General features: G+C 43.7%; 1 protein-coding gene across 3 annotated transcripts in view; it reads right to left on the bottom strand.

Moving 5' to 3' along the window:
- The window catches only part of MPP5 (membrane palmitoylated protein 5), a 211368-nt gene that overhangs the window by 116577 nt on the left and 78116 nt on the right, over positions 1 to 16675 (bottom strand). For 2 of the 3 annotated variants that reach the window (XM_030214105.1, XM_030214106.1), the window contains exon 3: positions 11319 to 11820. In XM_030214105.1, coding sequence (XP_030069965.1) covers positions 11319 to 11742 — 424 coding nt within the window. In that variant the 5' untranslated portion in view covers positions 11743 to 11820. The remainder of the gene's footprint in view (positions 1 to 11318; positions 11821 to 16675) is intronic. The other variant, XM_030214107.1, reaches the window with a different exon arrangement.

The raw sequence follows: 16675 nt of genomic DNA, 5'->3' as shown, positions 1-16675 counted from the left end.
GGTCAGCCCATTGAGCAGAAATAAGCTCTTGGATGGAGTCATGCAAAAGAAAGCCTCGAGCAGGCTTCTTAGTACTCGCCATCCTCGGATTACCAGAGGAGGCCTCGCCTTTAACAGGATCATCAATAGAGAGGGCCTATAAGGCATCGGAGATAAATGCTGGCAGCTCATTGCGGTGGAAAATCTGAACCGCAGTGGGATCATCCAGCGGCAAACCGGCACCTTCCTCTGGCTCCTCAGACCACGAAGGCCTGCCAGATCCCTCAGAGTCCCCACAGCCCGACCACCGGGGGGGGGGGGGGGGGGGCACTCTCCGACAGGGAATTTACTCATCTATACTTAGCGTGCATCCAACGCTCAGGGGAATCCACGCCTGACATCATCCCGGGCCATCATCAGTCGGAGGGGGACCAGGTAGCAATGCAGTGTCAGACACCTGCGGCAGAGTTCTTTTCAGCATGAAGGCTTTATGTAAAATAAGCACAAACTCGGGGGAGAAAAACTCACCCTGACCCCACCCCGTCTCTGAATTAGGAGCCATGGGGAACGGAGCTCCTCTGGTAGCCTCAGCCCGAGGCACCCCTCTGCAACTGTGGGGGTCGAGCCATGCGGCGCTTCCAAGATGGCGCCCGCTGCCAGCTCCATCGAGCAGGAAGAATCATCGCTCGCCATGCTCGTACTGGCTCTACCGTCTAAACAGCATGTTTTACAGAGCCCTGCTGCTGATCTGCGCTTGCCACAACAGGAACAGCGCTTAACTCCCTCAGCAGCCATCGCCAAAAAATGGTGGAATAAAATTCAAAATGGCAGCTTCACGCCAAAATCACCCTGATCGGAACTCTGTCCGCGGGCCCTCCCCGGAGAGGCTGAGTACCACTCTTACCTCAAAGGACCGAGTCCACGAGCTCCGGTCATACTGCACAGACAGGAAAAGCCACAGAAATAGCAGCACTGTGAAAGCGCGATTTTTTTTTTTTAAACACTGTGAGGAAAGTTGGAGGCAAACAGCTACAGAGGTACTCCGGAGGCAGAAGAAGGTGGGAAAGGCAGGGAAAGGGCGAACCTATATGCCTGCATCCACACAGGGGGAAGGGTAAGGCAGGGAAAGGGCAAACCTATGTGCCTTTAAAGTGGGCTCCACTTAGCCACAACACCCCTGCTACAACTGGCAAAAGCACAGGAGCCACCCCAGGCAGAATCTTCAAGGAGCTGAACAAGCTGCGTCCAACCCTGCTGGGAGATAGAGAAATACTGAGAGGCAGATGGAGCTAGCCATCCTAGAGGCACTATGGTTTTCAGAGTTCTCTATCTCCCCCTGCTGGTAGGTGGACACAACCCATTCGTAATGGATTCATCTGCTGCTGATGACAAGGAATCTGCATTTTGCGTACGCTAATTTTTAATGTGTAGTAAAAACGAAGGGGCCCTTAATTAGAAAACAACCTAGCACGTGAGCAACTTAAAAGATTGTATGTCCAATGGCTCAAAAGCTGATGTTATCAACAAAGGACTATATTCAGATTCCAAGGTACTGGAGGCTACTGAGTAGGCAGTTTGTTATGAAGAAATCATTTCAGGATGCAAACAGATGTTCAGCAGCCTGTCATTATCAATGTTGTTACGACAGGCCAATAAAGTATTCAAGTGTACTCTGATCAATAAGTAAAAAAGCTATAAAGTACAGATAAACTGTCCTTGATTCTGACAGCCAAGTATCTATTGTTATGTAAGTCCGGCTCTGACAGAAGTACCAAAGTCTTCCCTCCACAGTCAGAGCAGATGAAGGACAAGAAGTGGTTCTATTCTGGCTTTGAAGTCAAAAAGAAGATTGCTTCTGTTGAGCAGAAGCAAGCTGAGAAGTAAGCTGCCTTTCTACTTGTCCCTTTGTTGATCTTGTTCATTCTCATTACCCTGTGGTGTGCTTGAGGGCTCTTTGTTGGCTCCTGTGTGTGCTGTTTTAACATTTTTATGGCTCCTTTTCTCTACCTGGCCCAATCTTTAGGCTTTACTACATATGTCTATGCTGATGATATTCACCTGTTGCATCCTCTGGATAACACTAGTTTGCAGGATATTCAGAATCTTTCCCAAAAGTTCGATAAACTTGTGGGTTGGCTTAGTATGCATAACTTAAGAACAAAAAGAACAGCCATACTGGGTCAGACCAAAGGTCCATCCAGCCCAGTATCCTGCTTCCATCAGTGGCCAATCCAGGTAACAAGTACTTGGAAGAAACCCAATTAGTAGCAACATCCTATGCAAGCAATCCTGGGGAAAGCAGTGGCTTCCCCCATGCCCATCTCAATAACAGACTATGGACTTTTCCTCCCGGAACTCGTCCAAACCTTTTTTAAACCCAGTTACGCTAACCACTGTTATCATATCTTCCGGCAACGAGTTCCAGAGCTTTAACTATTCTTTGAGTGAAACAATATTTCCTCCTGTTTGTTTGAAAAGTATTTCCATGTAATTTCACTAAATGTCCCCTGGTCTTTCTACTTTTTGAAAGAGTGAAAAAAAAATTTCAATTCACTTTTATCCATTCTACTCCACTCAGGATTTTGTAGATTTCAATCATATCCTCCCTCAGCCGTCTCTTAACTTAGTGTTAAATTCGCTGAAGGCGTGGAGTTTTGTTTGCAAGGATTGGCTCTCCTGAGCTACAATTCCCATTGTTCATATATGAATGGCAGAAACCTGGTCATCTCTTTCATGAAGCATCACAAACTAGACAAGACACAACCTTCTTAACAGGGCAGTTACTCAAGGGGCCTTGTCTTTCCCTCCTTGTAATGGGCTGCTTTTGTATATCCTGCTGGTTTGAATTGGTCTAGTACATAAGAATGTAAGAATAGCCATACTAGCTCAAACCAATGGTCCATCTAGCCCAGTACCCTGCTTCCAGCAGTGGCCAATCCAGGTCACAAATACCTGGCAGAAACTCAATTAGTAGCACCATTCCATGCTAACAATTCTGGAGCAGGCAGTGGCTTTCCCCATGACCACCTCAATAACAGACAATGGAATTTTCCTCCAGGAACTTGTCTAAACTTTTTCTAACTACCAATATCATATCCTCCGGCAATGAGTTCCCGAGCTTAACTACTCTGAGTAAAAATATTTCTTCTAATTTGTTTTAAAAGTATTTCCATGCAATTTCATAGAGTGTCCTCTGGTCTTTGTACTTTTGGAATGAGTAGGATGATAAGGAAGGTGAAATTTATCAGAAAATGAAAGAAGGATCTAACCAAAGATAACAGAAACAGTATAAAGAATGTCAAGTCAAATGAAAAGCGCTGATAAAGAAAGCAAAGAGACTTTGATAAGAAGGTTGCATTGGAGGCAAAAAAAAACCATAATAAAATCTTTAGGTATATTAGAAATGAGAAACTGGTAAAAGAATTATTTGGACACTAGATGACCGAAGGATAAAAGGGGCAGTCAGGAAAGACAAGGCTATAGCAGAGAGACTAAATATATTCTTTACTTTGGTCTTCACTGAGGAATATGTGGGGGCGTGATTTTTCTTTTTTTTTTGCCAATAAAATTGGATTAGGAATGGGTTATTGGACAGAAAACAGAGGGGGTAGCATTAAATGGCCATTTCTCTCAATGGAGGAGGGTGAATGGTGCAGTGTCACAGGGATCTGTACTGGGACAGGTCTATTTAACATATTTATGAACGATCTGGAAATTGGAACATGTGAGGTGATTAAATTTGCAAATGACACAAAACTATTCAAAGTTGTTAAAACATGTGTGCACTGTGAAAAATTACAGGAAGACTGTAGGAAATTGGAAGACGAAATTTAATGTGGACAAATGCACTTTGGGAAGAATAATTCAAATCTGATGTTAGGGTCCACCTTGGGAGTCGGCACCCAAGAAAAAGATCTAGGTGTCATTGTAGACAATACACTGAAATCTTCTGTCTAGTGTGTGGCAGCAGCCAAAAAAGCAAACAGGATGCTAGGAATTATTAGGAAAGGAATGGTAAATACAAAAAATGCTATAATGCCTCTGTATCGTTCCATGGTGCAACCTCACCTTGAGTACTGTGTTCAATTCTGGTATACAGTAGAATTAGATTCAGAGAAGAGGGACCAAAATGATAAAGCGGATGAAACACCTCTCATGTAAGGAAAAGCTGACTGATGAGCCAGGTCGCTCCTAGACTTGACCACCTACCCTGCATTATGTTGCCCCCGCAGAGGCACCCCCTAGCCTGTCATTTGTGGTTAATACTGTTCATTCCAGAGCACCCAGCCAGACCCCCTGTAGCAGATGGGACAGCTGATTACACCAATTCCCCGATAAGATGAAGATAAATCTAGTTGGGGAGGGGAGTGAGGATTTCAATCTTGCTCCTGACCTCAGATAGGATTCCACAGGGGGGTCACTCAGGCCACTTGAAATCAGATAGGAAACAATTACGTAATTTATTTGAGGTTCTGAATATAGAGGATGAGTGGAAGGCTAAGCATATAGCTGACAGATTATGTTTACTATTCTGCTGTGTACAACATTTATTCCCAAACTGATCTGGTTCGCATTGATCGAAACCTGAGGGGTAAGACCGATGAGATTACTTAGTCTGACCATGCCTGGGTGTGGCTGGACCTTAGATGGGGGGGGGGGGGGTGCAATGACCAGATGCTCATTACTGAAGACTTAAAGATCCTGAGGTGGTCAAGAGAGTGGACGGAGTCACTGAAGATTTTTTGATTACTTAGCCCAGACCACTTTAAGCGCTAAAAGCAGTACTGTGGGGGGAAATGATAGCCCTGGCTTCCCATAAAAAGAGGAGGCGTGAAGACTAGAAACATACCTTGAGGCAGAAATTAGCTGAGCCAACCGTTCAACATAAGAGGGATCAAGGGGACAACAAAGTGCATGTTCAGATATGGGAGGTTAGGGCATCCTTAGTGGAAGTGTGGGATGTGGATATTAAAACTTCGATTGGCCTGTCTGAAACGAAGATTTTTTGAAGATGAGAATAGAGCCAGTAAACTGTTAGTCCATAGATTAAAGATCAAGCAAGCGAGATCAAACAATTTGCTCATTAAAGATACAAGGGAGGTCACTTACCAAGTATGAGCAGATTCAGGCCCATTTTCAAGAGTTTTATGAAGAATTTTATACCCTAGAGAGTCAGGCCACAAATATGGACATTGTGAACTACTTAACTAACCTTCAATTCCCAAAGCTTTGGAAAGATGCTACTGAGGCTCTGAATACCGACATCATTGAGGAGGAAGTGTTGCAGGCTATTAAAAGGGCTGAAGCCTGGCAAATCATTAGGCTTGGATGGATGTTTTTAATAAGACCTTTTGCTACCAGGTGGCACCTCTTCTGGTGAGAGTGTATATAATTCTCATCAGGGGGAGGGGAGCTACCCTTTATGCACTTAATAGGAATTAGTATTCTGCCTCAGATGGCATCAGGTGGGTACTGAATTTAATTCACTGGGCCAGGAAGTATGGGACCCCATGAGTAGTAGTTGTGGTTGATGCCGAAAAGGCATTCAATCAGGTTGTTTGGAACTTTATGGAGCATGTCTTGTGCTATGCAGGATTAGGGGGGTGCTTTATTAATTGGATAAAATCTCTGTATAACACACCTCTTGTATGTGTTAAGGTGAATGAGGTATACTCATTCACGTTTGAGCTTAAAAGAGGGACACGACAAGGTCGCCCTTGTTATTTGTTTTAGTAGTGGAGCCACTGGCACAAGGGATTCGACAGCGGACATAGATTAGGGGATTATATCTGAATGGGTTGGAGCATAAACTCTATTTGCAAATGATATTTTAGCTATTACGGAGGGAACACAACTGGCCTTGTCTGCTTTTCAAGATCAAATGGCACATTATGGTTTGCTCTCTGGGTTAAAAAGGCTAACAACTAAGACAGAGATCTTGAGTCTATCAGTGCCTGAGCTGCGAGTTCAGCAGTTGAAGTGGAGTTTGCCGTTTAGGTGAGTACAGGGACCTATATTTAGGAGTGCAGGTAGGTGCGGATTGGAATACTCTATGCACAGAATTATGTCCCTCTTCTGGCCGGGATTAATAAGGATCTGGAAAAATGGGATAAACTTTGTGTGTCGGTAGATTGGAGGCAGTGCGGATACTAGCTAGTACTTCCTAAATTTTTATATCTGTTTTAGGCATTATCAATTGAAATTCCCTTGGAGAGTTTTCATACCTAGAATAGGAAACTTTTTCATTTCATATGGGGCAAGCAATATCCTAGATTGCCAGACAGGCCATGTTCAAATTTAAGGGTGGGAAATGAAGTGCCTAATCTAGAACGCTACTATGTTACCGTTCAACTTTGAGCGTTGATGGATTGACAGATATTCATACCTAAGCAACGGGTGACGGTGGAGCAAGCTTGTGGGTCACTTCTTCAGGGGTTGCTTTGTTTGGGTTATTTGCCCTGGGAAGATCCCAGTTTAAGGGAAATTCAATGTATAGACAACCCTTTTGAAAGAACTACTATTAAGTTGTGGCAAAGGGGGGGGGGGGGAGTCTAAGCTTCTACGGCAGGGTCAGGGATCTATTTCAAATCCATACGGTACACGCCAGCTTTTCAGCTGGGGCAAGAGGGAGGGGTGTTTTGTAGATGGGAACTGCTGGAGTTGTGTTATTTTGGACCATTGTTGGGGGGGGGGGGGGTAAGGTTATGAAATTTTCTGATCTTCAACAGCGTTATAATTTACAGGGGAAGGATCTTTTCCATACCTTCAGACTAAACACTACATCGTAAGTATGGGGGAACGAAGGCTTCCCAGCAGTTAGCCCGGAATAAACTAAAAGGGAGGCATATCTACTTTGTTCCAGTTGGCACATGAAGACCAGGAGGGTAAAACTTGAAATTTACATGGGAGAAGGATCTGGGTGGCCCCCTAATCACTGAGGCATGAGCTGGTTTATTGGCCCGACTTCATCATATTGCTTATGCCTCACAAATATTGGAAAATGTGCTAAAAGTGTTGGTACATTGGCATAAGACCCCGGTTGCTTTAAGTCAGGCATATGGCTCAGGGGAAGTATACTGTTGGAGGGGTTGTGGGGAATGGGTCAGTTACTTACATATGTGGTGGGAGTGTTCTTTTCTCCGGGAATATTGGGAAGATGTTTATTTCATATGTTCACCAATTACTGGAATGTAATATGTATCTCGGTGGAAACAGCATTACTGAATGCTCCTGTGGAGGGCCTTGAGGGCCACTGGGACAAATTGCTGCTGTTGGTTTTTACTGCAACCCGAATTGTTATTGCACAACAGTGGAAGAAACAGCAACCACCTACACTCTGTCATATGAGGTTTCAGCTGGACTGGCTCTGTGAGCAGTATCATCTCGCAGAGCTTCAAAATAGGACATGGTCTCAGTATCAAAGTACGTTGAGGCGTTACTTGGAGCTGGAGAAGGCTGGAGGTTAGCCCAGATACCATTGCTGTTTTGTGAGTTTGCAGCCATTTGTACATTTATCTTTGCTTTCTGTATACACTTGTGTTTTTGCTACCACATGTTCTCGAAGTGATTATGTTGTGGTATATGAGAGCTGGGCGTGTGTACTTGAGGTGTGGAGGGAAGTGGGGGTTTTAGGGTAGGCGGGACAGTGTCTATGATGATGGGACCGATTGCGAGTGTTGACAGAGGGCTGGCAGGGTGGGGCAAATTTAGACATCATCTATGTGTTTATTTCAGTGTAGTGCAAAGGCAATGAAGAGCATACTTTGCCTTCTTTATTGGTGTATTATGTTGGTCCTTATTTTAAAGAATTACCAAAAAAAACTACCAAAAACAAGAGCTGGATAACAAAAACTTGTGTGAAATAGGAAAGCCTTTAACACCTTCCTAAAAAGGCCATAATCGCTCTTACTGGCGATGGCAAGGAGTTCCATTCCATACTATGGTTGCTTGACACAAAAGATTAAAAAAAAACAAAAAAACCTTTTTACCTTTGCATTAGCTATTTTTAGAAAATATATCTGATTAATAACTGGGCTAAAGACATCATTATAAGGTGGAGAATGACCATATAAAATTTTAAACATGAATATACATATTTTAAATTATACCCTTGTCTCCAATGTAATCTAATAAACAGTGGGGTAATGTGGGGTAATTCATTAATCTTTTCAGTACAAAAACATGAATCTGGCTGCTATGTTCTGAACTGCCTGGAATTTCTTGAGATTAGCCTTTACACAACCCAAATAAACTACATTGCAGTAATCTACTTCTGAGAATATAAATGATTAACAATTAGGAAATATTTTGACCACCATATTTTCAGACTAACTGCTCTTAACTTTCTTAGCAACAAATGTTTTCACTATTTTATTTACCTGGAAGTTCCACAGACAACTGATTATCTACTTGTAGTGCTACAGAAATGATTTGTAGTAGTACTTGGATACCCAATATCTGTACTGATGACTCTAATATATAATTATCGGTATTGATAGAAAACGACTGAGGGGTCCAATTATTCACAGAATTTCGTAATAAAAGGAATTTGGTCTTCACCCTATTTAATTTCAATATATGAAGTGATATCCAACCATCTATCAAATCCAAACTTTTTTCCATCTTATCTAGTGAAGAATCACAGTTTTGAGACACTGGAAACACAATTGTAATATCATTAGCATATATAAAAGTCTACACTCAACTGGTCTAAATATCTTGAGTGAATGCATCAAAACACTGAATACAACAGGTGAAATAGGGGATTCTCGCCTTCCAGTTGAAGGCAACCAATTTGAACTCGCAGCCAATTTATTTGCTTAACAAGTTCACATGTTTGACGCCGCTTTTTCAAGATGTATTTTTAATTTAACATGGAAGTCTTATGGAGAAGGGGTCTTCTAGTAGCTAAAGCTTTGAACATGATTCAGAGAAAAACTCCAGGGCATGAAGTAGCCCTCTATCTGTGTGTGACTCAGGGCAAGTCTTCATACCTCTTACTACTGTGGTTGACCTAAGTAGTGAGTGCCAGGATACCAACATTTCAGTGAATCTACCAATTCTAGGTGTGAGCTAAATACAAATAAATAGTAATAATGGTATTGAGGATAGCACTATTACTATTACCATCTGTACAAAACTGGAGCAATATGTTTGAAAAAAAAAAAAACCCTTTATATTTATGACACTCTCACATCTTCCCCTAGTTGAAATTTGAGGGTAGTAGATTCCCCCTTTGCATCTTTATCTCTGCACTGGCTTCATTCTAATAATCCTTTACTGTACTGTTATTCAATGCAAGACTTGTGAGCCAATGTTGGCCCCTGCTGACCCCTCCCTTTTAAACATTGGTCTGGGCCAGTGTCAGGGAAAGGGGTCTCCACTGGAGGAACTGGGGAGGGCGACCAAGAGATGCTGCTCCTGGTTGGGGCGGGGAGAGAGAACGAGACGCTAGACCTGATTGGGGACAAGAAGGGAAGGGAGAATGATATGCTAGACCTGGTTGGGAAGAGGGGAGGAGGAAGGGAAGGGAGAATGAGATGCTAAACCTGGGGGGGTGGGGTGGAGAACAGAAGGAAAGGAAGGGAGAATGAGATGCTTGATCAGGCGGAGGGGAAGGAGAGGGAGGAGAGATTCAGGATCTGGTTGGGGCTGGTATGAAAAAGAGGCTTACATCCAGTCATAGTAAGTGAGCTAATTTGAATACTCCTGGAAGAAGAATCAAAACTATTTTATCTGCATGAAAAAAAATCTTTAGCAAAAGACTAAACATACTGAATACAAAGCTTCCAAAGGAACCTGGAGAGAAAATTTATTCAAAAGTACAGATTGAGGGAAGTCTATAAGAAAATTTCAAAGTACTTGGATAGCGCCATAAGGGGAAACAATTTGGTACTACCAAGATACTCCTCAATCAGGCAATCTCTCCAAAGTTGTCAGCCATAGGTTAAAGAAACTGCTGATGAAGGTCACAATTCGGCTTAATATTACAGAATCTCTGGCTGAGACTGTTGACTATCCATCAGTTTTAAGATTTTCCCACAAATATGGCCTACATGGGAAGTTAGCAAAAGAAACATCGTATGAAAATGTCAGTGTTTGCAAAAAAAAAAAAAAAACCACCACCACCACCCAGTTAGGAGACACTGCATGCATATGAGACGTTTTGTGAGCCGATGAAACTGAAGTGGAAATTTTTGGTCTCAGTACCAAATGATGTGTAGCATAGCATATCACCCTGCTAATACCATTTCTACAATAAAGCACTCTGCTGGCAGGATTAGGATTTAGGGATTCTTTGCAGCAGCTGGTACAGAAAGGCTCATGAAGGTCAAAGGAAAGATGGATGGTGCAATCCATGGAGGAAAGCCTGTCCCAGTCTGCCACTGACCTGGTACTGGGAAGATTAACCTTTGCTGTGTAATTTAGGCAGTAAGAAATAATGTAAATGGCGCTATTCTGGTATTTTATGCACTTTAAGTGCATACATACAGATGACCATATTCCAGCTATACAGTATTCTACAAGTACACACCAATATCTGATGGTGCATACTTTGCAAGGGGGCACCCAGACAGGAAGAGTGGTGGGAGGAGGGCCCACACACATACATGCATAGATTATAAAATACTACATTTACATGCATTCTTTGTAATCTAGGCATCAGCACTTAAGGCGTGAACGTTTACGTCAGCCATAGAGCTGGTGTAATTGCTCATGCCTACATTGCAATAGAATGTGTATGAATTATAGCATTCTATAATTTATGCGCGTTAAGTGTGCACCACCCACAAACCACCCAGATTTCGTCCATGTAAAATTCCCACCCTGCAGAGTATATATTATTGAACAATGGCATGCACTTACAGAACAATGTAGTGGTTCTCAACCCAGTCTTCAGGGAACACCCAACCAGATGGGTTTTCATGATATCCACAATGAATATGCACGAGAGATATCTGCATGCACTGCCTCATCTGCACGTAAAATCTCTCATATACATATTTATTGTGGATATCCTGAAATCCCACTGGCTAGGTGTGCCCCGAGCATTGGGTTGAGAGCCACAGGGAAACTGTATAGTCAGAATATGGTCATTCACACAAGTACATATTCACATACACACGTAAATGATTAGAATACTGGCATTAACATGTTGTTGCTGCCTAAAACTAGGCAGCTCCTTACAGGATTATCCCAAGTGTACAACTCAGACAACTCAGGTTTGGGAAGAGGGCATGGGAGTTAAGGAAAACATCACCATTCTCTTAAAATTTACTCTCAAGATGGAACAATTGTACCATTTTAAATCATTTATAAGCAAATAGACTTCTACATACCTAGTACTTTCACAGCACGGCTGGGACTCTCCAGAACGATGCCTTCCTCTGTGTCAAATATAGGATTATCTATTCCAGTCTTAGGTGGAATCTGAGCCAATTTCTTAAGTCGCAAGGATGAATTAACATCCAACTCTTGTTTCTTTCCCTCTTCTTCTCGCCTGCGCCTCATGTCCTCTTGCTGTTGTCTAATCCTTTCGAGTTGGGCACTTCGCCGTACTGGCATCGTCCGGGAACCCAAATCTGCTGGGCAATCAACGGCCATCTCTCTGTGCTTCTGAGGTTCCTCTGAAGATGAAAGATCTGCATTTTTTACCTCACTGTCAGAGTCTTCCGCCACATGTCCATTCATATGAGAAGTGGTCATAATTATCTGCAGTGACTTTTCACAGCTGTTAGGCTCTACCGAAACGGGGTAGAACATGTTTCTTGAAATTCATCATAAAGTAAAAAAATCTTCCACTTCTTCTAAATTGCCAAACTCAATCTGCAAAACGAACAGCTGATGATAAAAAAATAAAATCAGAAACATAAATTACAATGTCATGCAAAATGTTCCATATCATTCACTATAATAGACACAAAAATATATACCTTACCTTTCCTCATTTCTGAAATAATAATAAGTTCTACAGAGGTGCTCTTTACTACACTACCAAATGTTGAAGACGTAAAGCCTTTGGGCCTACTGCAAGCTTATTTTCAGGCAGGGCTGCCAAGAGTCACAGCCGGGCCCGGGCACTGTGCGCGCGTAGATCACCTCCTCCTCCCGCCCCCCCCCCCCCCCCCCACCTTTCTGTCTGAGCCCTCTTTTGTGTTGCTCGTGTCTGTGCCGGGAGTCAGCACCTGGATGCTTGCATTAATGCAATCATCCGGGACTGGGGTGACACGCAGGAACAGGAGAGGACAAACCCAGAAGCAGGTAGGAAGAAGCTTGTTGGTGCCACGGCTGGCCCTGCCCCCCCCCCCCCCCCCCTTGGAGGCCAGGCCCAGGGAATTCTGCCCCCCTCTCAGTGGCCCTATTTTCAGGCTCTTTCTATAAATGTAGCTTAAGTTTTTTGTTTCTTTTTTTTTTTAATAAGACTGAAAAACAGGTTGTAAAACAGACATACACTAAGGGGTCCTTCTACTAAGCAGTGGTAAGCACTAACCTGTGATTACCATGTGGGAAAATGCACAACTGCAGGGCGTACTCAGGCTTATTGAAGTAGTGTTGACATCTGAACACGCTTACCACATGCTAAAAAAAAACTTTTTTTTTTAGAGCTGGGGCGTGTTTGGGGGGGGGGGGGGGTGGAGAGTAGGCATGCCCAGCGCTAATCGGTTAGCACAGCCACATTGCCACATGCCTATCGATTAGCACACAGTTTGCGCATGAGCCCTTTCCGTCTACTCACGCAGTAATTGCCACGTGCTAATTGGGAAATTCACAGGTGGCCATTAATCGAGGAAATGAAAAATCAGCCATTTTACAGCTGCGCTAAAAGAGGCCGTAGCACACTGGGAATGCCACGGGGCAGTCATAGCACAGGCCTACTTTTAGCACAGTTTAGTAAAAGAGCCCCTGAGATTTATATGGCTGGCTCACTGGTTTGATTCACAGTTTGGGGGTAATTTTCTGTAGATTGCCTAAAGTTAGATGCCAGGATGATCCACGCAAAGCATGAGCAGTTGTGCGCCAACTGCCATCATAAAATACCAACGTAAGTCTGTATTTACGTGCCTAACTTTAGGCACAAGCATTTACGCTAGCTCAATGGCACCTTGGTAAAAAGGACCCCTAAGTTATGTGTGCAATTGACCTTATTCTATAAGTTGCATGTGGAAAGTTTGTAGTTCTTTAGACCTTACTTCTGTCAAGAACTACAGACCCATTTCATCTCTTCCACTCTTTGCCAAGATTATTGAAAAGATTGTTTATGAACAACAGACCTTCTTAATACACATGATATTTTAGATATCTTACCAATTTGGATTTGTACATAGCATGATACCGAGACGTTGCTAATTTCCATTTTAGACAACATAAAAGCTGGATTTGATAAAGGGAAGAATTTTCTATTGATTACGTCAGACATTTCATCAGCTTTTGACACAATTAACCATAGAATTTTGTTGAATTGGCTAAGATCAATTGATTTGAATGGTGTCATATTTCTGAGTGACAGAAAATTTCGAGTTATTAAAAAACTGTTAAATCTTCCAAATTTGATTGTCCTACTAGAGTTTCACAGTTCTTGTCTATCAGCAATATTTTATAATTTTTTTATCACCCCTTTGTAGATTATTATGTTGCTTAGGTCTCCAATTTTGTTTATATGGGTAAATTAGGTTCTTACCTTGGTAATTTTCTTTCCTTTAGTCATAGCAGATGAATCCATTACGAGTGGGTTGTGTCCATCAACCAGCAGGGGGAGACAGAGAGCACTGAAAAACCATAGTGCCTCATGGCCAACTAGCTCCATCTGCCTCTTCAGTATTTGAAGCTTCCAAAGCAGTGTTACACCGCAAAGCATAATAACATGAACTTTCCTCACAGCGGATGAACGCCCCAAAACTGGAGCTATAATTCAAAGGAGGGAATAGACATCCTCCTGGAAGGAATTAACTCATCCTGCTGTAACTGAACAGAAATCCTGAAGACTGTTTTCCAACTTCTCCCAATGAGGGAACATATCTACAGGAAAAACTGAACATAAAAGTAACATGAATCGCATAATGAACCACTGAGGGAGGGATCATGGATTCATCTGCTATGACTAAAGCAAAGAAAATTACCAAGGAAAGAACCTAATTTTCCCTTCTTTGTCATCAAGCAGATGAATCCATTACAAGTGGGATGTATCAAAGCAATCCCTAGATAGGGTGGGAGCAAACCACACCACGCGCCAGCACTTGTGCTCCAACATGCGCATCTCTTCTGGCAGCCACATCCAGCCTGTAATGTCGGGCAAACGAGAGCTTAGAAGCCCAAGTAGCTGCACTACATATCTCTTGAAGAGAGAGTGCTCCAGTTTCAGCCCAAGAAGAGGAAATCGCTTTTGTGGAATGTGCCTTAAAGGCTTCAGGCGGAGGCCAGCCAGATAGCAAATATGCTGAAAAGATAGCTTCTTTGAGCCAACGGGCTATAGTGGCCTGAGATGTTGGAGACCCTCTGTGCGGACCTGACAAAAGAAGAAGAAGATGGTCAGAGGTCCTGAAGGCATTTGACATGCGCAGATATTGCAACAGAGTCCTTCTCACATCCAGAAGGTGCAACTGCCCATAGGCTTCTGGAAACTCCTCTTTAGAAAAGGAGGGCAGGAAAATAGGCTGGTTTAGGTGAAACGCTGAAACAACCTTAGGCATGAAGGAAGGCACCGTACACACCAGTACTCCGGACTCTGAGAATTGCAAAAATGGGTCTCGACAGGACAGCGCCTGGAGCTCAGACACCCGTCTCGCCGATGTCACAGCTACCAAAAAGACCGTCTTTAAGGTCACATCCTTCTCCGAAGCTCGCCTAAGCGGCTCGAAGGGTGAACACTGAAGGGCCTTTAAAACTAACCCCAGGTTCCAGGCCGGACACAGGGCCCGCACGGGAAGAAGGAGCCAAAGCACCCCTCTAAAACTGTGACATCCGGGCAAGCAGCCAGAGAGAGGCCAGCGACCTTCTCTCGAAAACATGCTAAGGCTGCCACTTGAACACACAGGGAATTATAGGCCAAGCCTTTTTGTAAACCATCCTGCAAAAAGTCAAGTATCGGCGAGACAGAAGCCCGCATGGGTGTGTGATCGCTTTAGAAGCACACCAAGCCTCAAATTGGCGCCAAATCCTGGCATAAGTCACGGAAGTGGAACGCTTGCGGGCCTGTAGGAGAGTGGAAATTGACTTCACTGGAATATCCCTTGTCTCTCAATTGCGCCCTCTCAATAGCCATGCCGTAAGACCAAAGCGGCAGGTGTCCTCCATGGTCACCGGGCCCTGACACAACAGGTTCGGTACCAGAGGTAATGGCAGGGGATCCTCTACCAGCAGCCGCCGGAGGTCCGCATACCACGGCCTCCTGGGCCAATCCGGGGCAATGAGAACCACCTCTCCTTGGATTTTCAGAAGGCGTTTGACAAAGTGCCGCACGAAAGACTCCTGAAGAAATTGCAGAGTCATGGAATCGGAGGTAGGGTATTATTATGGATTAAGAACTGGTTGAAAGATAGGAAGCAGAGAGTAGGATTGCGTGGCCAGTATTCTCAGTGGAGGAGGGTAGTTAGTGGGGTCCCGCAGGGGTCTGTGCTGGGTCCGTTGCTTTTTAATGTATTTATAAATGACCTAGAGATGGGAATAACTAGTGAGGTAATTAAATTCGCCGATGACACAAAATTATTCAGGGTCGTCAAGTCGCAGGAGGAATGTGAACGATTACAGGAGGACCTTGCAAGACTGGGAGATTGGGCGTGCAAGTGGCAGATGAAGTTCAATGTTGACAAGTGCAAAGTGATGCATGTGGGTAAGAGGAACCCGAATTATAGCTACGTCTTGCAAGGTTCCGCGTTAGGAGTTACGGATCAAGAAAGGGATCTGGGTGTCGTCGTCGATGATACGCTGAAACCTTCTGCTCAGTGTGCTGCTGCGGCTAGGAAAGTGAATAGAATGTTGGGTGTTATTAGGAAGGGTATGGAGTCCAGGTGTGCGGATGTTATAATGCCGTTGTATCGCTCCATGGTGCGACCGCACCTGGAGTATTGTGTTCAGTACTGGTCTCCGTATCTCAAAAAAGATATAGTAGAATTGGAAAAGGTACAGCGAAGGGCGACGAAAATGATAGTGGGGATGGGACGACTTTCCTATGAAGAGAGGCTGAGAAGGCTAGGGCTTTTTAGCTTGGAGAAGAGACGGCTGAGGGGAGATATGATAGAAGTGTATAAAATAATGAGTGGAATGGATCGGGTGGATGTGAAGCGACTGTTCACGCTATCCAAAAATACTAGGACTAGAGGGCATGAGTTGAAGCTACAGTGTGGTAAATTTAAAACGAATCGGAGAAAATTTTTCTTCACCCAACGTGTAATTAGACTCTGGAATTCGTTGCCGGAGAACGTGGTACGGGCGGTTAGCTTGACGGAGTTTAAAAAGGGGTTAGATAGATTCCTAAAGGACAAGTCCATAGACCGCTATTAAATGGACTTGGAAAAATTCCGCATTTTTAGGTATAACTTGTCTGGAATGTTTTTACGTTTGGGGAGCGTGCCAGATGCCCTTGACCTGGATTGGCCACTGTCGGTGACAGGATGCTGGGCTAGATGGACCTTTGGTCTTTCCCAGTATGGCACTACTTATGTACTTATGGTGAAGCCAAATCCGCAGGAGTACTCGCCCT

Source organism: Microcaecilia unicolor, chromosome 9 (genome assembly GCF_901765095.1).
Source record: "Microcaecilia unicolor chromosome 9, aMicUni1.1, whole genome shotgun sequence".
In the NCBI taxonomy this organism is placed as follows: Eukaryota; Metazoa; Chordata; class Amphibia; order Gymnophiona; family Siphonopidae; genus Microcaecilia; species Microcaecilia unicolor.
This window is presented reverse-complemented; position numbering and strand designations above follow the sequence as displayed.